General features: G+C 37.7%; 1 protein-coding gene across 3 annotated transcripts in view; it reads right to left on the reverse strand.

Annotated features, from left to right (window-relative positions):
• GABRG2 (gamma-aminobutyric acid type A receptor subunit gamma2) overlaps window positions 1-14,983 on the reverse strand; it is a 71,799-nt gene extending 56,816 nt beyond the window's left edge. The window contains exon 1 of one of the 3 annotated variants that reach the window (XM_029998192.2): window positions 14,142-14,983. In XM_029998192.2, the coding sequence (XP_029854052.1) occupies window positions 14,142-14,248 (107 nt within the window). In that variant the 5' untranslated portion in view covers window positions 14,249-14,983. Of the gene's footprint in view, window positions 1-13,931; window positions 14,026-14,141 lie in introns of those variants that run through there. The other 2 variants (XM_029998191.2, XM_029998194.1) reach the window with 2 other exon arrangements.
• Between the last annotated feature and the right edge of the window lie 315 nt (window positions 14,984-15,298).

A 15,298-nucleotide genomic window follows, 5' to 3' on the forward strand; every position in this document is an offset into this window, starting at 1 on the left:
ACTGCTTGTTACTATTGTCTATATAAAACTATGGTTGTACCATACAAAAAGTCAAACAAATTAGCCAGAGATGCCTGGTCAATTAGAGAAATTGCTGTGGCAGCTAAACCAAGTAAAACAAAGCCGTGGGCAGGTCAGGAAAAGTTCAGACCCAGCAGACCTGACAAGCCTCTGTCCTGAGGCCTAGCACGCTCAGTGCGAAGATTATGGCCTGTCATTAGCAATGGCAATGTTGTATTGCAGGGCTACCTGTTACAATTCACAAATATTCCTTCCAAGGTAAATATTGATGGAAAGCTGCTACATCTTCCTTTCCTATTTATGCCCCACTATGACAAATGTTTTGGAATGCAATTTCAGAAAGAAATGCTGGGGTGCAGGAAAAGGTGGAGAACACATAGTCTGGGTATCTATTCCACAGAAAGAAAAATCTCACTATTAAGTATATTCAGCTTTTTATGCAAGAACTTAAAAATCTTTTTCTGAAAAACAGTAAATTGTTTTAATGATTCTAACTAATAAATAATATGGTGACTCTCTATTTTAATGAGAAGAAACTGTGTATGGGTTCACTCAGTGTCTTATTTCTCTCTTTTTGGCCTTTCTATCAGTCTCCAATAAGTAAAATGTAAGGAACATAACATGCAAATTCTTCCTAGCTCTGAAATTTTTGACATTTGAGTGGGCTGGGCATAATGATCACTGCAAAGCCTATCTTCCCATACCCTGTATTTAAATGTGACTATTAAGGCTAGTCAAAACACCAGGAAAATAGGAGTAATTTCTATTTCACACACATACAAACACATATCTCCCAGACTTTTCTTTTTCCTCCAGAAATATTTTGTCATATGTTTTTTGACTATCTCTCATCAATATAGCAGAATTTTATTTTATAAATTGTCGTCGTTCTGATTTTGATCAGAGAAGTTTGTCTTTGTAAAAGGAAAGAAACTTTTAAAGAGAAAGCTACTAGAAACTTATAAAATAAGTAGATGGTATTCAGGGATAGAGAAGGATGGATGCCTCATACCTCAAAAAGAGGGCGAGAATCAGAACAATAATGACTACAAGCAGAAGCTAAGAGTGGGTTTGATTAACATGAGAAACTGGCTACAAGGGTCAGAAATAGCAGTAGATGTAGCCATAAACATACTCCAAAAACATTATTTTGAAAAACTGCATTGGGAACCAAGTTTATAAGGCACAACTGTTACTGATTTATTTCTGATATTCCTGGAGGGGAGAAACCACACTAAGGTCTAGGAGATGTAGACTCATGTAACTAAAGTTTCAAAATATGTTTAGCAATGGAATAATACAGAGTGCAGAAAATGCTACAGAGAATGATACAAAGTACAGAAAGACATACAGAAGTGAAAATGTTTCCTTCAGTTCAAAAGATTATATAAGAGGATATTTTTTTCTCTTCATCTTTACTGCAGCTCTATACTGTGGCTAAATCAAAGGATCCACTAAATGTGCTGCAGAGACTGTTTCAGATGTAAACCAAAACACTGATATATTCAGGCCACAATGTCCAGATCCTCAGCAGGTTTCCTTGGCCCTTTCTCAGTGCTCTATGGAGCATCCACCATGGCATGACAGCAATAAGCTTTAAAGGTGAATTGATACAAGACCAAGCAGTGACAGGCAGCTGCTACCGCCTGACATTACTATGTCATCTTGAACTAGTCCATTCCCAGCTGTGGGAGCTCCATTTAAGAGATGTGAGCACCAGCTCCATGTGGTGTCATTTATGGAGATTGTACTGTTTGTGAGTACTGAAGCAAGATCCAAGAAGTTATTTAGGGCAGCCACACAAAGCATCATGGCAACTAAGAATAAGCTAATTGGCAAAAACCAGATGGTTTCAGACCCCATTTTCTATGGGTACAGAGAAGGCACCATGATGCTTCAGAGATTTTGTTGATCCTTTGTGGATCTTATCCAAACTGCGTAATCAGGACCTTTTTAAAAACAGGAAGAGTCTTCATGACTCGAGCAGGTGCCAGATGGGACCCTCAGGTGAGGATGGAGACCTGAAAACTTGGAAAGATGGCAAACCCCTGAAAGTAATGGAACATGAGCAGAAGCTAAGGAAGGATAAAGATTTTTTACTAATCATAGCATATCTCCCACATGGATAAATTCATCTTCAGTTTTTACTTGCTACAGCTCCAGCAGCTTTTTATGAGCTACAGACTTATGCAGAAATAATTGGCAGGGTATTGATGAGAACAAATTCCACTGGAAGCCACTGAAGCAAAACTTCTATATGCAATTTATCCTCCTGAATCCCTGGGGAATTTGGCAAACATACCTCAAAAAAATTTGTTAAATAAAGAACAAATGCTATTCCAAGCCCTACAGTTTTCCAGGAGACATTACCAGTGAAATAATTTAGAAGAGAGGACATAACTGGAATACACTTGCAGCAATGTTGGCATTTTTAGCTTATATCTGTCAGATTTTCCAGGATTATGCTTTTCATGCTGCCAACTGCTCAGTATTCTGATCCTGGTGAAGAAAACCATGTTGGTAAACATTTAAACACAAGTGAAAGTGCTTTCCTGGATGAAGGTTTGAATGCTTTAAACCTTGCAGAGTTGAACCCTAGTTTAACTGCCTCAGCCAGTTTCCCAAGGTGTCATTGCAGACATGATGTCTCTTTTAAAGAAATACATTCTTCACATGTTGTTTGGAATTCTTGCAGGTAAACTATAAATGAGAAGTCCTATTTAAAATATATACTACTTATGATTGGACATAATTTGACTATTAACTTCTGGGGTTTTTTTCATTAAATCCTTTCATTACTATTTTATTGAGGAGCTCAGAAGATTGCATATGCAGGTAACAATTGCAGATAACAAACGTTTCTCATTTTTTAATCTGAATATATATTGCATTGAATTTAATCACCTCTGCTGCTTATCTACTATAGAGAGATTAAAAGAGATAGTGCTTTAGGGACCATAACAGAAGAATTGATTTTACAGATATAGTATGTTTCCTCTTTTTTTTTTCTTCTTCCTTAGCAAATTGTATAATTAAAGCTGCAAACAATTTTCTAATACACTCCAAAAGCCTTCACATGCTCAGAACTTTTTCAAAGTTACCATGTGAGATAAAATTCTTGGTTTCTGGCCAAAGATTAATTTTATTTCAAAGCTTAAAATAAAATCCACTTTTTGAAATCTGTAAGGCTAAAATTATTCCTATTCCCTTTTGAAATCAAATCTATATAGGGTTTGTTTTCACACATCTAGTCCTTAGATGACTGAATAGTAAATTCTAGAACTCATTATAGAAATAATCCTTATTAAGAAGTACAGGCAGAATAAAAGTGATAGGATATTAAGTGGTTAAAGTGTATTAAGTGAGTATAAAAGTGGTTAAAAGTGGTTGGATATTAATAGCAAATAATTTAGAATTGCTTAATTTAATTTCTGAGAAATGAACTCTCTCTAGAGGCAGTGATGGCATGTTGTGAGAGGACAGAAACACTGTCTTCACCTGGGCGAAATAGAGGTATCTTAGTTTTCATAGAATCATAGAGTTGTTTTGGTTGGAAGGGACCTTAAAGATCATCTAGTTCCAACCCCCCTGCCATGAGCGGGGACACTTTCCACTAGAGTATGTTGCTCAAACCTTTTTTTACAAGTTTTATACCCTTTTGACATCAAGGAGGCAGAGACCTGTATCACATTAACCAGTGGAAGAGAAGAATATTTTCATGTTGCTCACCGTTGCCTCTTAAATGTGGTGTTCAGAGCCTTGTTAGTCATGCTGGACTTCAAAGTTAAGAATTTGGCCCTAAAGATTTGTGGCAACTTTAATCTCATGTGTTGCATTAGAGCTTTATTAAGGTTTTAAGTCATTTTGAGTGCATGCTTTAAGTCTTTAAATCAGCTTAGCGAGGTTTTTTAGCATTTCCTTTAGAAACCAGGGAAATAAAATGAAAAAAAGCCACTATTAATGTAATTTTGACTGTACTTGCCCCGAAGAGCTTACAAATATCCAGTATGTTTATTCAATACAATGCAGACTTTGATACTAGTTAATTATTTTGGGCCAATAAAAGAGCAGTAATATTTGTGATTGTATTTTAAGGTCCTCCAAGTATTTTACTGCTGGCAACCTTCTCCTTTTCCAAATCCTTACCTTCCAAGAAAAGAGTGATTTTTTTTTTACTATATTACAAAACAAAATTGTAATACTCAAACATACTTAGGTTCACAGTCCTCAGAGGCTGTAGGAGCAAAATGCATAATTTCAGTTATGTATACAGAAGCCAAAAGGTGTCTTTTCAGTCTTCAAGTTCAGCTACCAAGACAGTTCTTGGCAGTGTAGATATTATTGCATGGATCACACGCCTCATCTTCTTTTAGAAGCCATCTTACAGCATGACCACTCCTCCAACCAAAGTTACTTATTGTAGAAAGGGAGTTACTTTCTCTGCTTCTCCCTCCTTTTACTGCATAACTGAGAGCTACTACCAGCTTTCTCACTTGTGTTCTTATTTGAGTGTGGCATTTCCCTGCCCTCTAACTTCCAAAACATATACACAGGCTATCTTCACTCCATGCAAGAGGTTGCCCTGCATTTGTTGTCTTTGTTAATTTGATCATAATAATCCATCTTTCTGAATCCCTGCACTGGTTTTCTATTTGAAGTAATAGCAGGCTTCTTGTCATTATGTTAAAAATGCTGTATAATTCCAGCTTTCATAATTCACTTCCATATCTCCTTCAGTTCTGCCTCCTATTCACTGGGCTCATAGTTAAAGTCCCTGCTCTCTGTATTAAGTAACTCCAAGAGCTATCAGTGATTCATCTGTAGAAGGTCAAGCTGGCTGTAATTTTAATTACATATCAATTATTTGGTGGCATTCTTCATTCACTGACATATGTATGCTTGTTTGCCTTTGGTGTGGTATCTATGTGGGCAATGGTTTTGCAATTGGTTTGAAAATATTGGCCATTACCACAAATAAGCATGAGCTAATGATCTGCCTATAGAATTATATTATTGATTTTGGGGGGTCAGGTGATTACTTTTCTGCACACAGAGGAAGTTTGAATGCCTAATTTTGGAAGAACGGCTCTTAGACCCATAAAAGTAGAAACCAGAGACATTGTTCAGGGTAGCAGATGGGGAAAGATGATTACAGACTCCTTGATGAACTGTTCTCCCTTGCCTGCATCAGCATCTGCTGTACACCTGATTGAAGCCTTTTTAGTTTTAATCCACAGTGTGAAGTCTTTTGTGTCTTCATCAGTTTTTGGAGGGGAAAAGTAGAGTACAGCTTATACCACCCTTTCATAGGATGTACACGAAATGGCCAAGAGATAACTGATCTCTTTATCTGACCGTTATGAGTATAATTCATTCTGGTTTGGTGTCATACTTTCACCAGCTTTATCAAATATATGCAGGGATCAGTAGGTCCCAGAAGTGCATTATCACTTAATAATATATTGAATAATACATCGATTAGTTTAGTAAGGCTTTCTAGCATTATCTCAATATTAATTTTTCTTAATTGTTCTCTTTCTCATTCTTTCTCCTTCTATCTTTTTTTCTTGCTCTTGAAAAATAATCTAAGGGAATTAAATGAAAGCGGAATTTAGTAGATAATCCTCAATCTGTTGCAGCAGGCAGATTTCTGTTTAGATCTGAAGATACCTTACTACAGATTAACAAAAGCTTCATATGACCAGAACATGCTATTTGAGTTACACAATATAACATTGAATCACTATTGAAGGAAAACTCATTTTCTCATATCACTCACTGTTTTCCAGGGAATTCTGTCAGAAAGTTTTTTTGGGTATGCATGAGATCCTCTTTAAGATGCGTTTCTCATCAATGTATAGAACCATAGGTATTTTTCTGTAGAACATGGACCATTGAGAAAGCTTAAGATGACAAATAGCTCAGAAAAAAGCTAGCCTTTCATCTCAAGGGTTCACACCAACTTCCAAGATGACATTCAGTAAAAAATACAATTTCATACATGATTACCTGCATCATTTGGAAAGAGCTAATGCAAGCGTGAAAAGTAGATATCTTCTTCTCATTCCATTCCTTCCAAATGCTCATTATTATCCTTCATTTCTTTTAAATATTTTTTTTTCCCATATATTGATGTTTTATTTCTGGTAATAATCTGTATATGTTGGCTTAGGTTTTGTAAAAATGCTATTTCTTTAATATTTTGCTGGCTGTCTGCAAACAGATGAAAGTTCTGTCTTGTAAGAGTAATATTTAGTTTCTTATACAATGGGCAGATTTCACAGCTAGGCCTACGCATTGTGTTGTACTTTACTGAATATGTGTGAAAATGTCCTTCCACTAAATCTGAAAAAATAGACCTGATCCTGTAGATAAGAAGATCTGACTTACACATTAGTGATTTTCTTCCTTAATGATAACCATTTGTTGCATTGAGATTCTTGTCTAAATTACTGAAGGTCCATTACCTGCTATCATTTTGCAGTAATCATAATGTAACGATTACTCTGGGTCACATCAGCTATATCTTGTGCCATGTATTCTGCATCTGGCAGATGCCAATAGCAGAAGCTAAGAGCAAAAGATCAGGGCAAGAATATAATGATGCTTCCCTGGTAAAAACCCTCTGCTTCCAGAAACATGCAGCTAGAGATTTCCTGCAATGAAATGTTACCATTGAGTTTAATGGACTTCGAAGTATTTTTCATCTTTTTGAATCTAGATAAACCTTTGGGCTCTACAGTACCTCACTTATTAGAAAGTAAACCATTTGCATAAGTTTTCAGGCAGCCAATGATAATTTCACTGGCTGCTCTATGCCCTTTAATGCTTCTGTAGTCAACTTTTTCCATGTTGCTTAGGACATCACATGAAAAAACATTATGCAGCTGAGGTAGTCATTTACATGGGAAGGTGTTTGCTATATTTCTGTTCTGCTTTAGCAGTCACTGGTGGTTTTCAGCAGTGTTAAAGCCTCCTGGTTTTGACAGTAGTTGTGTTAAAAATATTACCCAGTTATATAAATAAGAGGATATCACCGTGTGTCAGACTGAATATTGGGTATTCGGTCTGACAAGACTCGCATATTAATTTCCTGTCACAACTATACAAATACCACAGAATCACACTAGATGTAATCCTCACTGTTCTTTCAATAACTTTCTTCAACCGACCACCTTTATCCCTCTTTTACCTCAGTTTGTCTCAGCCAGTTGGCAGGTGCTGGGACTTGTGAAAACATGTACCCACTATCTCCCTCTTCCCATCTTTTTTCATATGGATGCGAAGAAAAAAAAAAGAAGATAGTTTTTTTGTAAATTTCTCACATTGAAGGAGATGCTTACACATTCTGATATAAATGAATTTCTAACCACTTCATATGACAAGTTTAAAAGCAAGTAATATTATTTTCTTGTTTCCAAAGATAAAATTAAATGCTGTTTTCTCCACCTTCTGGCTTAGTGCAAAGATGAATTTCTTTTTAATTGGAAAAATCAAACCAGCAGGTTACTTCTGGTCATCACAAATAGAAAACTGGACCCAATTCAAACAACAGCAAAGCTCATACTTGCTGCACCAGAGCTCTTCTGAGCCAGGAGCTCACCTAAATAAAATGCCTGTAAAGACAATACGCCTCTATAGGTGTACACACTAGGTGAATTCAGACTCTCGTGGTATGCTTTTTATTAACATCATGATAATTTGGGCCATAACCCAGTATCATGCAAGGAAGCATGCAATGAATGTTACGTTTTAAGTCACCAGAAGTCACTCATCATCTTGAGTCTCAAGTCTAAAAAAATTAGTGCATTTAGAATGGACCCTTTATGTGGTTCCTCTCTCATCTCTCCTTCAGCTAAAATAGCTCTTCACCCTGTTTTTCCTGCTTTGGATGTATTCACTAGGGGCAACTGTAGTCCCTAATTTCATCAGTGCTCAACAAGTTTGATTTTAGTCTCATTCCATGAAATAGGCTCTTCCTTGCCTAATAATAATTATGGTTACCTGACTATGGTGATGGACTTCTTTTCCTGCAGTTTAGGATTCTTTCCTGGTACTTTCTGCAGTCTTTTCATTCATCATATTTTGACTGTATCTTGTTCTAAGTAAACAGCCTCCACCTTTGAGCCCAGAAGCATACCTCTACTTCCAATGAAGTTACCTGGACATCTATTTCTATCATCAGTTGTCATATCTTTTCTAAAAAGAGATAAACAAACATGTTTCTTCCTCTTTTACTGCCACAAAGTCTCCCTAGTTCTTGTTCAGAACTTTGATTCACAGAAAGCAAGCTCTTTACTTGAATGGAGAAATTCCTTTATGTCCAGAGGGCCAAGACAAAAACAATGTGCCAATTAAGATCAATTTACATTACAGTCTATGGGCTGAAGTGGAGTGTAAAGTTTAAGCTGATCTGCCATACAGAACAAAAAAGAAGGAATGAAGAAAAAAAGTGGTTAGAGGTATTATAAATCAGATAGTGGGAATGTAGGTTGAGAGCTTTCTGCAAAAAGTAAAAGCATTATGCAGTGTAAGAAACACTTCCTGAAGATTCTTATCGAGTTATAATTTAACTTTGGGTTATTTCTCAGTTCCTACTTATGAACACATAACTACCTGTAAGAATTTATACTGTATAGGTCCTGGGTTTTCCCTTAGCAACAGACTGACTTCAGTGGGTCAAGGATTACTGAGAGGCTAAAACTAGGCCCATCGTGTGAGGAGATTCCTAAAACTGCTGAGATTTTCAGCATTAGGTATAGGATAGGGTGTTGATTTCTTAGCAGACATAACTGGGAAAACGGGCAATCAAACCTTACCATCTGTGTTAAAGGGAATTTATATTGCAATAAATGTCCATTTAAAAAGTACAATACTAGGTAGGCTATAAAGCATGAAAATTAAAAAAACCCCTTCAGTTCTAACATCCCTATGTCAACCATTTTTTTAATGTGTTTATTTTCTAAGCCTGAATTCACACTAAGCAAGCCCCCAGCTAGCATTGTATTCTTCACTGCCATTCTCACATAATCTACCTCTTTTTCTGTATAAGACTGTGAGTGGGGCTGCAGGTACAATAGTTTGTAAAGCAGCAGTTCAGACTGTACCAATGAAGCAGAGAACCACTGTATGCTCTAGTTTGTAAAGCAGCAGTTCAGACTGTACCAATGAAGCAGAGAACCACTGTATGCTCTTGTTATTCTGTTGAACATTTAAAAAAAAAAAAAAAATCAAATGATCACCTTAACAGAATCTTTGTATCTAGGAATATACAGAACTTTTATAGCTAGAGTGGCTGAACATAACAAGGAAAAGGCTACAGGGCACTGAGCTACCTTCACATGAGCTAGTGCCTCTCCACATTGCAGGACAGTGCCAGTCAGAGGTGTTGACCTTAAAACTGACTCTGCTTTGGAGCTTACTTGAACGTATCTCTACAAGGTACTGTACTGGCCAGTACAGATATACTCTAAGCAGGCATAAGAGGCAGAATATGAAAAAAAACCAACCTTCCTATAAGAATGTGCATCTGTTAGTGCTCACCTGTGTCTAATGCTTTATCTAACCCTTTGATACTTCATGCTTTCAATTCACAGTTCAGTACTTGTTGGAGAAAGTGATGGTCATTACTTAAGTATGTAAGAATTTAATTGTACTGGGACTGAGACTTGGAATGAGTTTCCTTTGACCAGATATTTGCTGCTTTTCCCTTCATCTGTTCACTCCTATCAGACTGTTCTTCCCTTTTAAATTTTTGTGCAACTATTACAGAATTTCTTGACATATGCCAACGGAGCAAACGTAGCATAAAGAGGAAAACAATGTGACCACAATCCAAATCAACAGGATATTTTTTCCAGATCAGCACTAATCAAGAACAGTTTAAACTAAGACCCAAAAGCATGATTTGCATGGCCATGAAGAAGACATATAATTTGAATCATATGGGAAATACTACATTAAAAGAGTAGATTCATTTCCTAAGCTATTTTTACTGTAGTTAGTTTCTATATGTTTTTAGTAACAAGTTTCACTTCTCAGATTTTCGAGGATTTGAACTTTCTGAAAGACTTTCTGCCATCACTTTGCATTTTCATTAGAGTACTATGGAATACCTCAATTTTGGCACGCAGGTTATGGTTAGGTGGTATAGTCACTAAAGCAGAACTTAGTTAAAGGGCTTAATTCACATCTCCAAATCATTATATACTTGCAAGTAGGGAAACAGTGTCTGTAATCTTTTTTTGCCCTATCAAGTTATTAATAATGAGAGAGTAAGAATTTTACTTAACTGTTCAAATCTACTGTAGATCAGTGGGTTTGGTAGTCTTTTTATTACAATAATTGTTCCAGGTTTGTATTCCAGCATTACAGCTGATAGCAGTCAGGAATGCAGCATGGCTATGAAAAACTCAAAGGCAGTCTCACTCTCCTTGCTACCCCTGAAATGTTCAAGAAGAGTGCAGGTCCTGTGTCCATACAGCCTTAGTTCTGCTGAAACAAACACTGTAGTATATAGGCCAGTCAGGACTAAATATTCAATTTCGTAGTATTATAGACAAGGATAAAGTCATCATATAACAGCACCTAGATTCACATCTTCTGTCATGACACTTCTTTAAAAGCAACTATTCCTTGTTAGTTGAGAAATTGTCTCTTACTGAGCAACATCTTATTCCAGTAACGATCCAAGTGACTTCAATGGGACCTCTGACTTAGTATTAATGCTATACACTGTGTGAAAGTATTGGAAGCTAGTGTACGAATAATTACAGCTGCAGGATTAATACCAGACTGATGTTAGCAACCTGTACAGTAATTCTAAATAACTGTTCAACTCAAGGATATTCATGCCCCTTTTAATTGTTGTTATTATATCAGTTATCACACAGTGCAAGAGCCCAACTGACACTGCTAGTGCTTTACAAAAACAAAACAATTTTATTTACTCCAATGTTCAGTAATTTACTAGTAAAAATACATCTATTCACATATGCAACAAAACACTTTGGTGCTAAAATGATTGCTTTGTTTATGCTTTTTTCTGATCAGTCTTGACAGTTTTCAGTTTTAGGTATCTAGCTGCAGCATAGAAACATTGCCACGACACTACTTGGGCACTAAAGAGTGAAAAAATAAAAGTAGCTAGTGTCCAACATTTCACACCTGGACATTACTTTGCACTGTGTTCATGTGATTTTTGCTGACAATGTGTTAAAGCTAAGGACTATGCAAAAATTACTAATATAACCTATATGTAAATGGTGTGCAGAGTATAGCTTTAAATCTATTTGAAACTTTCCTGGTCAGTGAGCTCTATAACATGTAACATGTTAATTACCTATTATATGTTCAATAAGTGTAATCAAATAATTAGTTCCAATCAAACCCCATATTGAGGTGCGCAAATATTAAACTATTTTATTTACATATTTCATGTGTTCCTATACCCCAAGATTTTGATGCACAATTTTCAGAAGTCTGGAGATTGGTTTGACTGATTTTCACTGAAACACAGCTTCAGTCAATATGATGGACTGCACAATGCTGTTGCCCCAGTCTCAGATGATGGGGGAACTTTATGCAAGTTTGCACTACAGTTATGAATGTCAAGAAACAAATTGGAAGAAAAAATTTCCTAAAACTTTAATGTGCACAATTGTAGGGATGTACTCCGTGCATGTAATAAAAGTAATACATAAAATTATGGTAAAGGTAAAATACTGCAGTGCTGTAATATGGCATTTGTTCTGAACTCACTCAAATCATGGTTTGCTGAAGTCAATGCCAGAATTTTAGCTACTTCCCTTAATGCCTGAATGATGCCTTAACTTTCCTCTTCTTTCTCTAATCTTCTAAATATCAACAATTGTGCAACAATTAATTTATATAGGTTGGGGTTTTTTTTATTAATAGGGGAAAAACTTCTGCACAATATCGGTAATCGATTTTTATGTGTTCAATTACTTTGATCAGATTCTGCAAATACTTGAACTTTTGTGTGTATTCTGACTGATGTCAACACATTGATTCACATGTGTAACATGGAGCACATACGTTAGTGTTCAGTTGCATTGGCCTTTCAGAATTTCAGTGTCCTAGACAAGCAACACATAATACAATGATATTCCCCTCCTTCTGAAGTGTTTGATGTGTTTTTAACGAAGAAAAACTTTCATCCTGGCTATAAATAAACAGTATCTAAGTTCAACTTTTGTAACTCTGTCTTGGTCCATGAGTTTCCAAAACTAATAGTAAGGTTTCTTCCACAACAGAAGGAAAAAAGTGTCCTGATTATTAGAATTAAAATCATATTTGCATGTTGACTCATTTAAGATATTTTTCTAAAGTACTAATGATAGTTTTCCCCTTTACTTGTAGCTTTTTAATATTGTTTCTCTGTCTATTATTTATTCTTTACAATTATGAGGTCAGGAAGCTGTCAGAGGAAACCATCTTGGCTGTCAGATGGCTATGAACAGAAAACAGAACCTTTTGCTGAGATAAAACTTCAATTTGCATTATGAAGAGTTTCTTGTAAAGCTTATGAAATAATTTTGGCAAAATTCCTTTCAGGCTGCGTTGTTCTGAAAGATGAGTGAAAAGAAGGAAGTGTGTTAAATATCTGGGATTATTTTAGCGGAAGTTTTATGTCAAAATAATCTGAGACCCTGTGTTCATGAAATCCTGTAAAAGCTCATTTTCTATTGCTGTATTCACATAGTAGCCATAAAGGATTCTGTAAGAATCAGAGATACATTACACCTGTCTTACCCCCGATAACAAAGTATCCCTCGTGGTAGGCTCACAAGTTTTATTTCGCTTCCTACTCCATTTTCAACCATTTTAAGTTTCTTTTCACAGGAATTCCTCACAAAGTCCTTTTTGTGTGAAGAAAGTTACTCTCAAACTCAGCAACTTTTAATTTCCCTGGCCAATAATGGTGGCCTTTTATTTTGCTTAGAACTAAAATCCTACCACAGCAGCTACAAAGTCTGATTTTTCTTAAACAAACAAATAAAAAAGCAAAAAGAAAGAACCCAGTTTTTAGTGTGGTAGTGTCCAGGTAAAAGGAGGGGAGAAGAAAGAAGGTAACTTTGAATGAGGAGCCTGTATGAATACAGCATTAATAGTAGAAAAGAGAGTGGGCACTAACTTCTCTAGTGTATCAATGACAACATGGCTTATGCAGCTGCGAGGAAAAGTCTATTACCACTTGAAAGGCCAGGTACTTTGCAATGCGGTGCTACTTTCTCCTCTAACCTGTTAAATGCATAGTCCACGAATTTTTGCAAGAATGCCTGCTTCAGCGTAACGCTTGGCACTGCAGCAATACTCACTCCCCCCCTCCACTTTCTACTCATCCACGTAGAAACTCCTTCCTCCTCTGCCGCTAAGATTTTTACCTCTTCACATTTATGTATACGATTCACATATGCAGCGTGCACAGGTTGGCTTCAAACAGTACATATGTCAGTGTGGGGCGGTAAACGCTATTGTAAACATTCGTCTCGTACGATGGGCGACCGCTATTACGTCCCACCGCTTGTTCCTTCAGCACGGAAAGCGTTCGAGTAGCTGGGAGATGCGGGCAGCCCGTCGCTGCCTGCTCGGGCGGGCTGTGCGGAGATCCGCATCTCTGTCCTTGGTCCTAAATCCGCGCCCCGGCTCCTGGCGGAGCGAGCGAACGGACCGGGCTGCGGAGCCCGCAGCCCAGGCACAGCCATGATGGGGCTGCTTCGGGGAAAACAAGCATGAACGCACTCACGTTCTACCCACAAAACACAGCTGTATTAGAACTCCACGCACCGTAGCAAACAATAATTCCGAGATAAAAGGCTTCAGTAATATGGCATCAAATTCTATTGAACACCCGGCATGTACCACCATCACACGCACCCGCTGCTTACCCTCCCTGTCCATTTCCGAGCGACAATTGTAAGAGAAATAAAACATTGTAAGAGCTCAGCTGCTAGGAGATAGATGAATGTAATGTCACTATCCAAACCTCCGGCATTCTCACCCCAGCTCTGCAAATTTGCAAACAGATTCTTCACCCCCCAGCCCTCCCTCCCCCCCCCCCCCCCCCCCCCGCAACAGAATCAGAAAGCACATCTTACCACTGGATGAGAGAGAGGAACAGAAGTGCCCACACCATCATTTTGAGAGAAAATGCAGGATTCAAGAATGCAGTGCTCCCCAGGCTTGTTGGATTTGGAGGAATCATCTCTTTTTCTCTCCCCCCCCCCCCCCCCCCCCCCAGTTTTTTCCCCCTTTCCTCTTGGTTGCAGATGGATCCGTCCCCGTCTTTAATTTTTTTTTGGTAGTGGTTCTCCCCCCCTCCCTACCAGGTCCCGTCAGTGGGTTGATACATTGCGCCCAGCTGCGGGAATTAATATGCAGGGGGACAGAAATTAGATCTGCACAAGCCCTTTGCAGATATAATCAGAAAACGTCAGCTCAGGCAGCAGGCAGCAGCTTCCAAATCTAGGGGAATAATATAATTGGGAGGAAAAGAAAAAAAAATGAAAACCACAGACACTCACAGACTAAAAACAGTCGAGGAAAGAAGAAACACATACACATGCACACATTTACAGAAGCACTCACACACATGCAACAAAATCCAATAAAGCAATAGAAAGAGTAAACGAGAGACAGGAAAAAAAAAAAAAAAAAGAAAAGAAAGAATAAAGCAATGGAGCTTCTGCCTGAATGCAGATTAACTCTGAGGTCAAAGTGGAAATGATGCACTCTGCTGCAGCACAGATTAACACATGCGTGGTGCCAGCCGGGGTGCTTTTTAACCTTTGATTACACATATGCAGGCAGCCTGGATTTTCATTTTGAAGGCGAGAAGGATTTGGCAGGCATAAAAAGGGAGCCTGGAAGGAAAAGCTTGCCCTATGCTGCTGAGCATCCTCATTTTTCTAAACAGCCTGGAAATCGTGATTGCAAAGGGAAAAAAAATGAAAGGATGGATGGGGGAGTGGAAAAGGGAGGGATGGTTGTTGCTAAGTTACTCAGGAAATGGGGAAAGCAGCATTGGTGGAGTCAGTATGAATGAGGTGATTTAGTGTGTGATAGGATTAGGGGAAATATGCAAGATTTTTTACCTCCCCTCCCCCTAATAAAATCCAGCTACACAGACACAGGAAACGCTTCCTGGCCAGAGGGGAAACACTAGATGGCTATAAAAGCTGGACCTTGCCAAATTTTGGAACCAGAATCCCAAGTTCCATTGTCAAAAAATGCAGTTTAGTAGCTACTAGTGAAG

The sequence above is a fragment of the Aquila chrysaetos genome, chromosome 22, assembly GCF_900496995.4.
Source record: "Aquila chrysaetos chrysaetos chromosome 22, bAquChr1.4, whole genome shotgun sequence".
NCBI lineage: Eukaryota > Metazoa > Chordata > Aves > Accipitriformes > Accipitridae > Aquila > Aquila chrysaetos.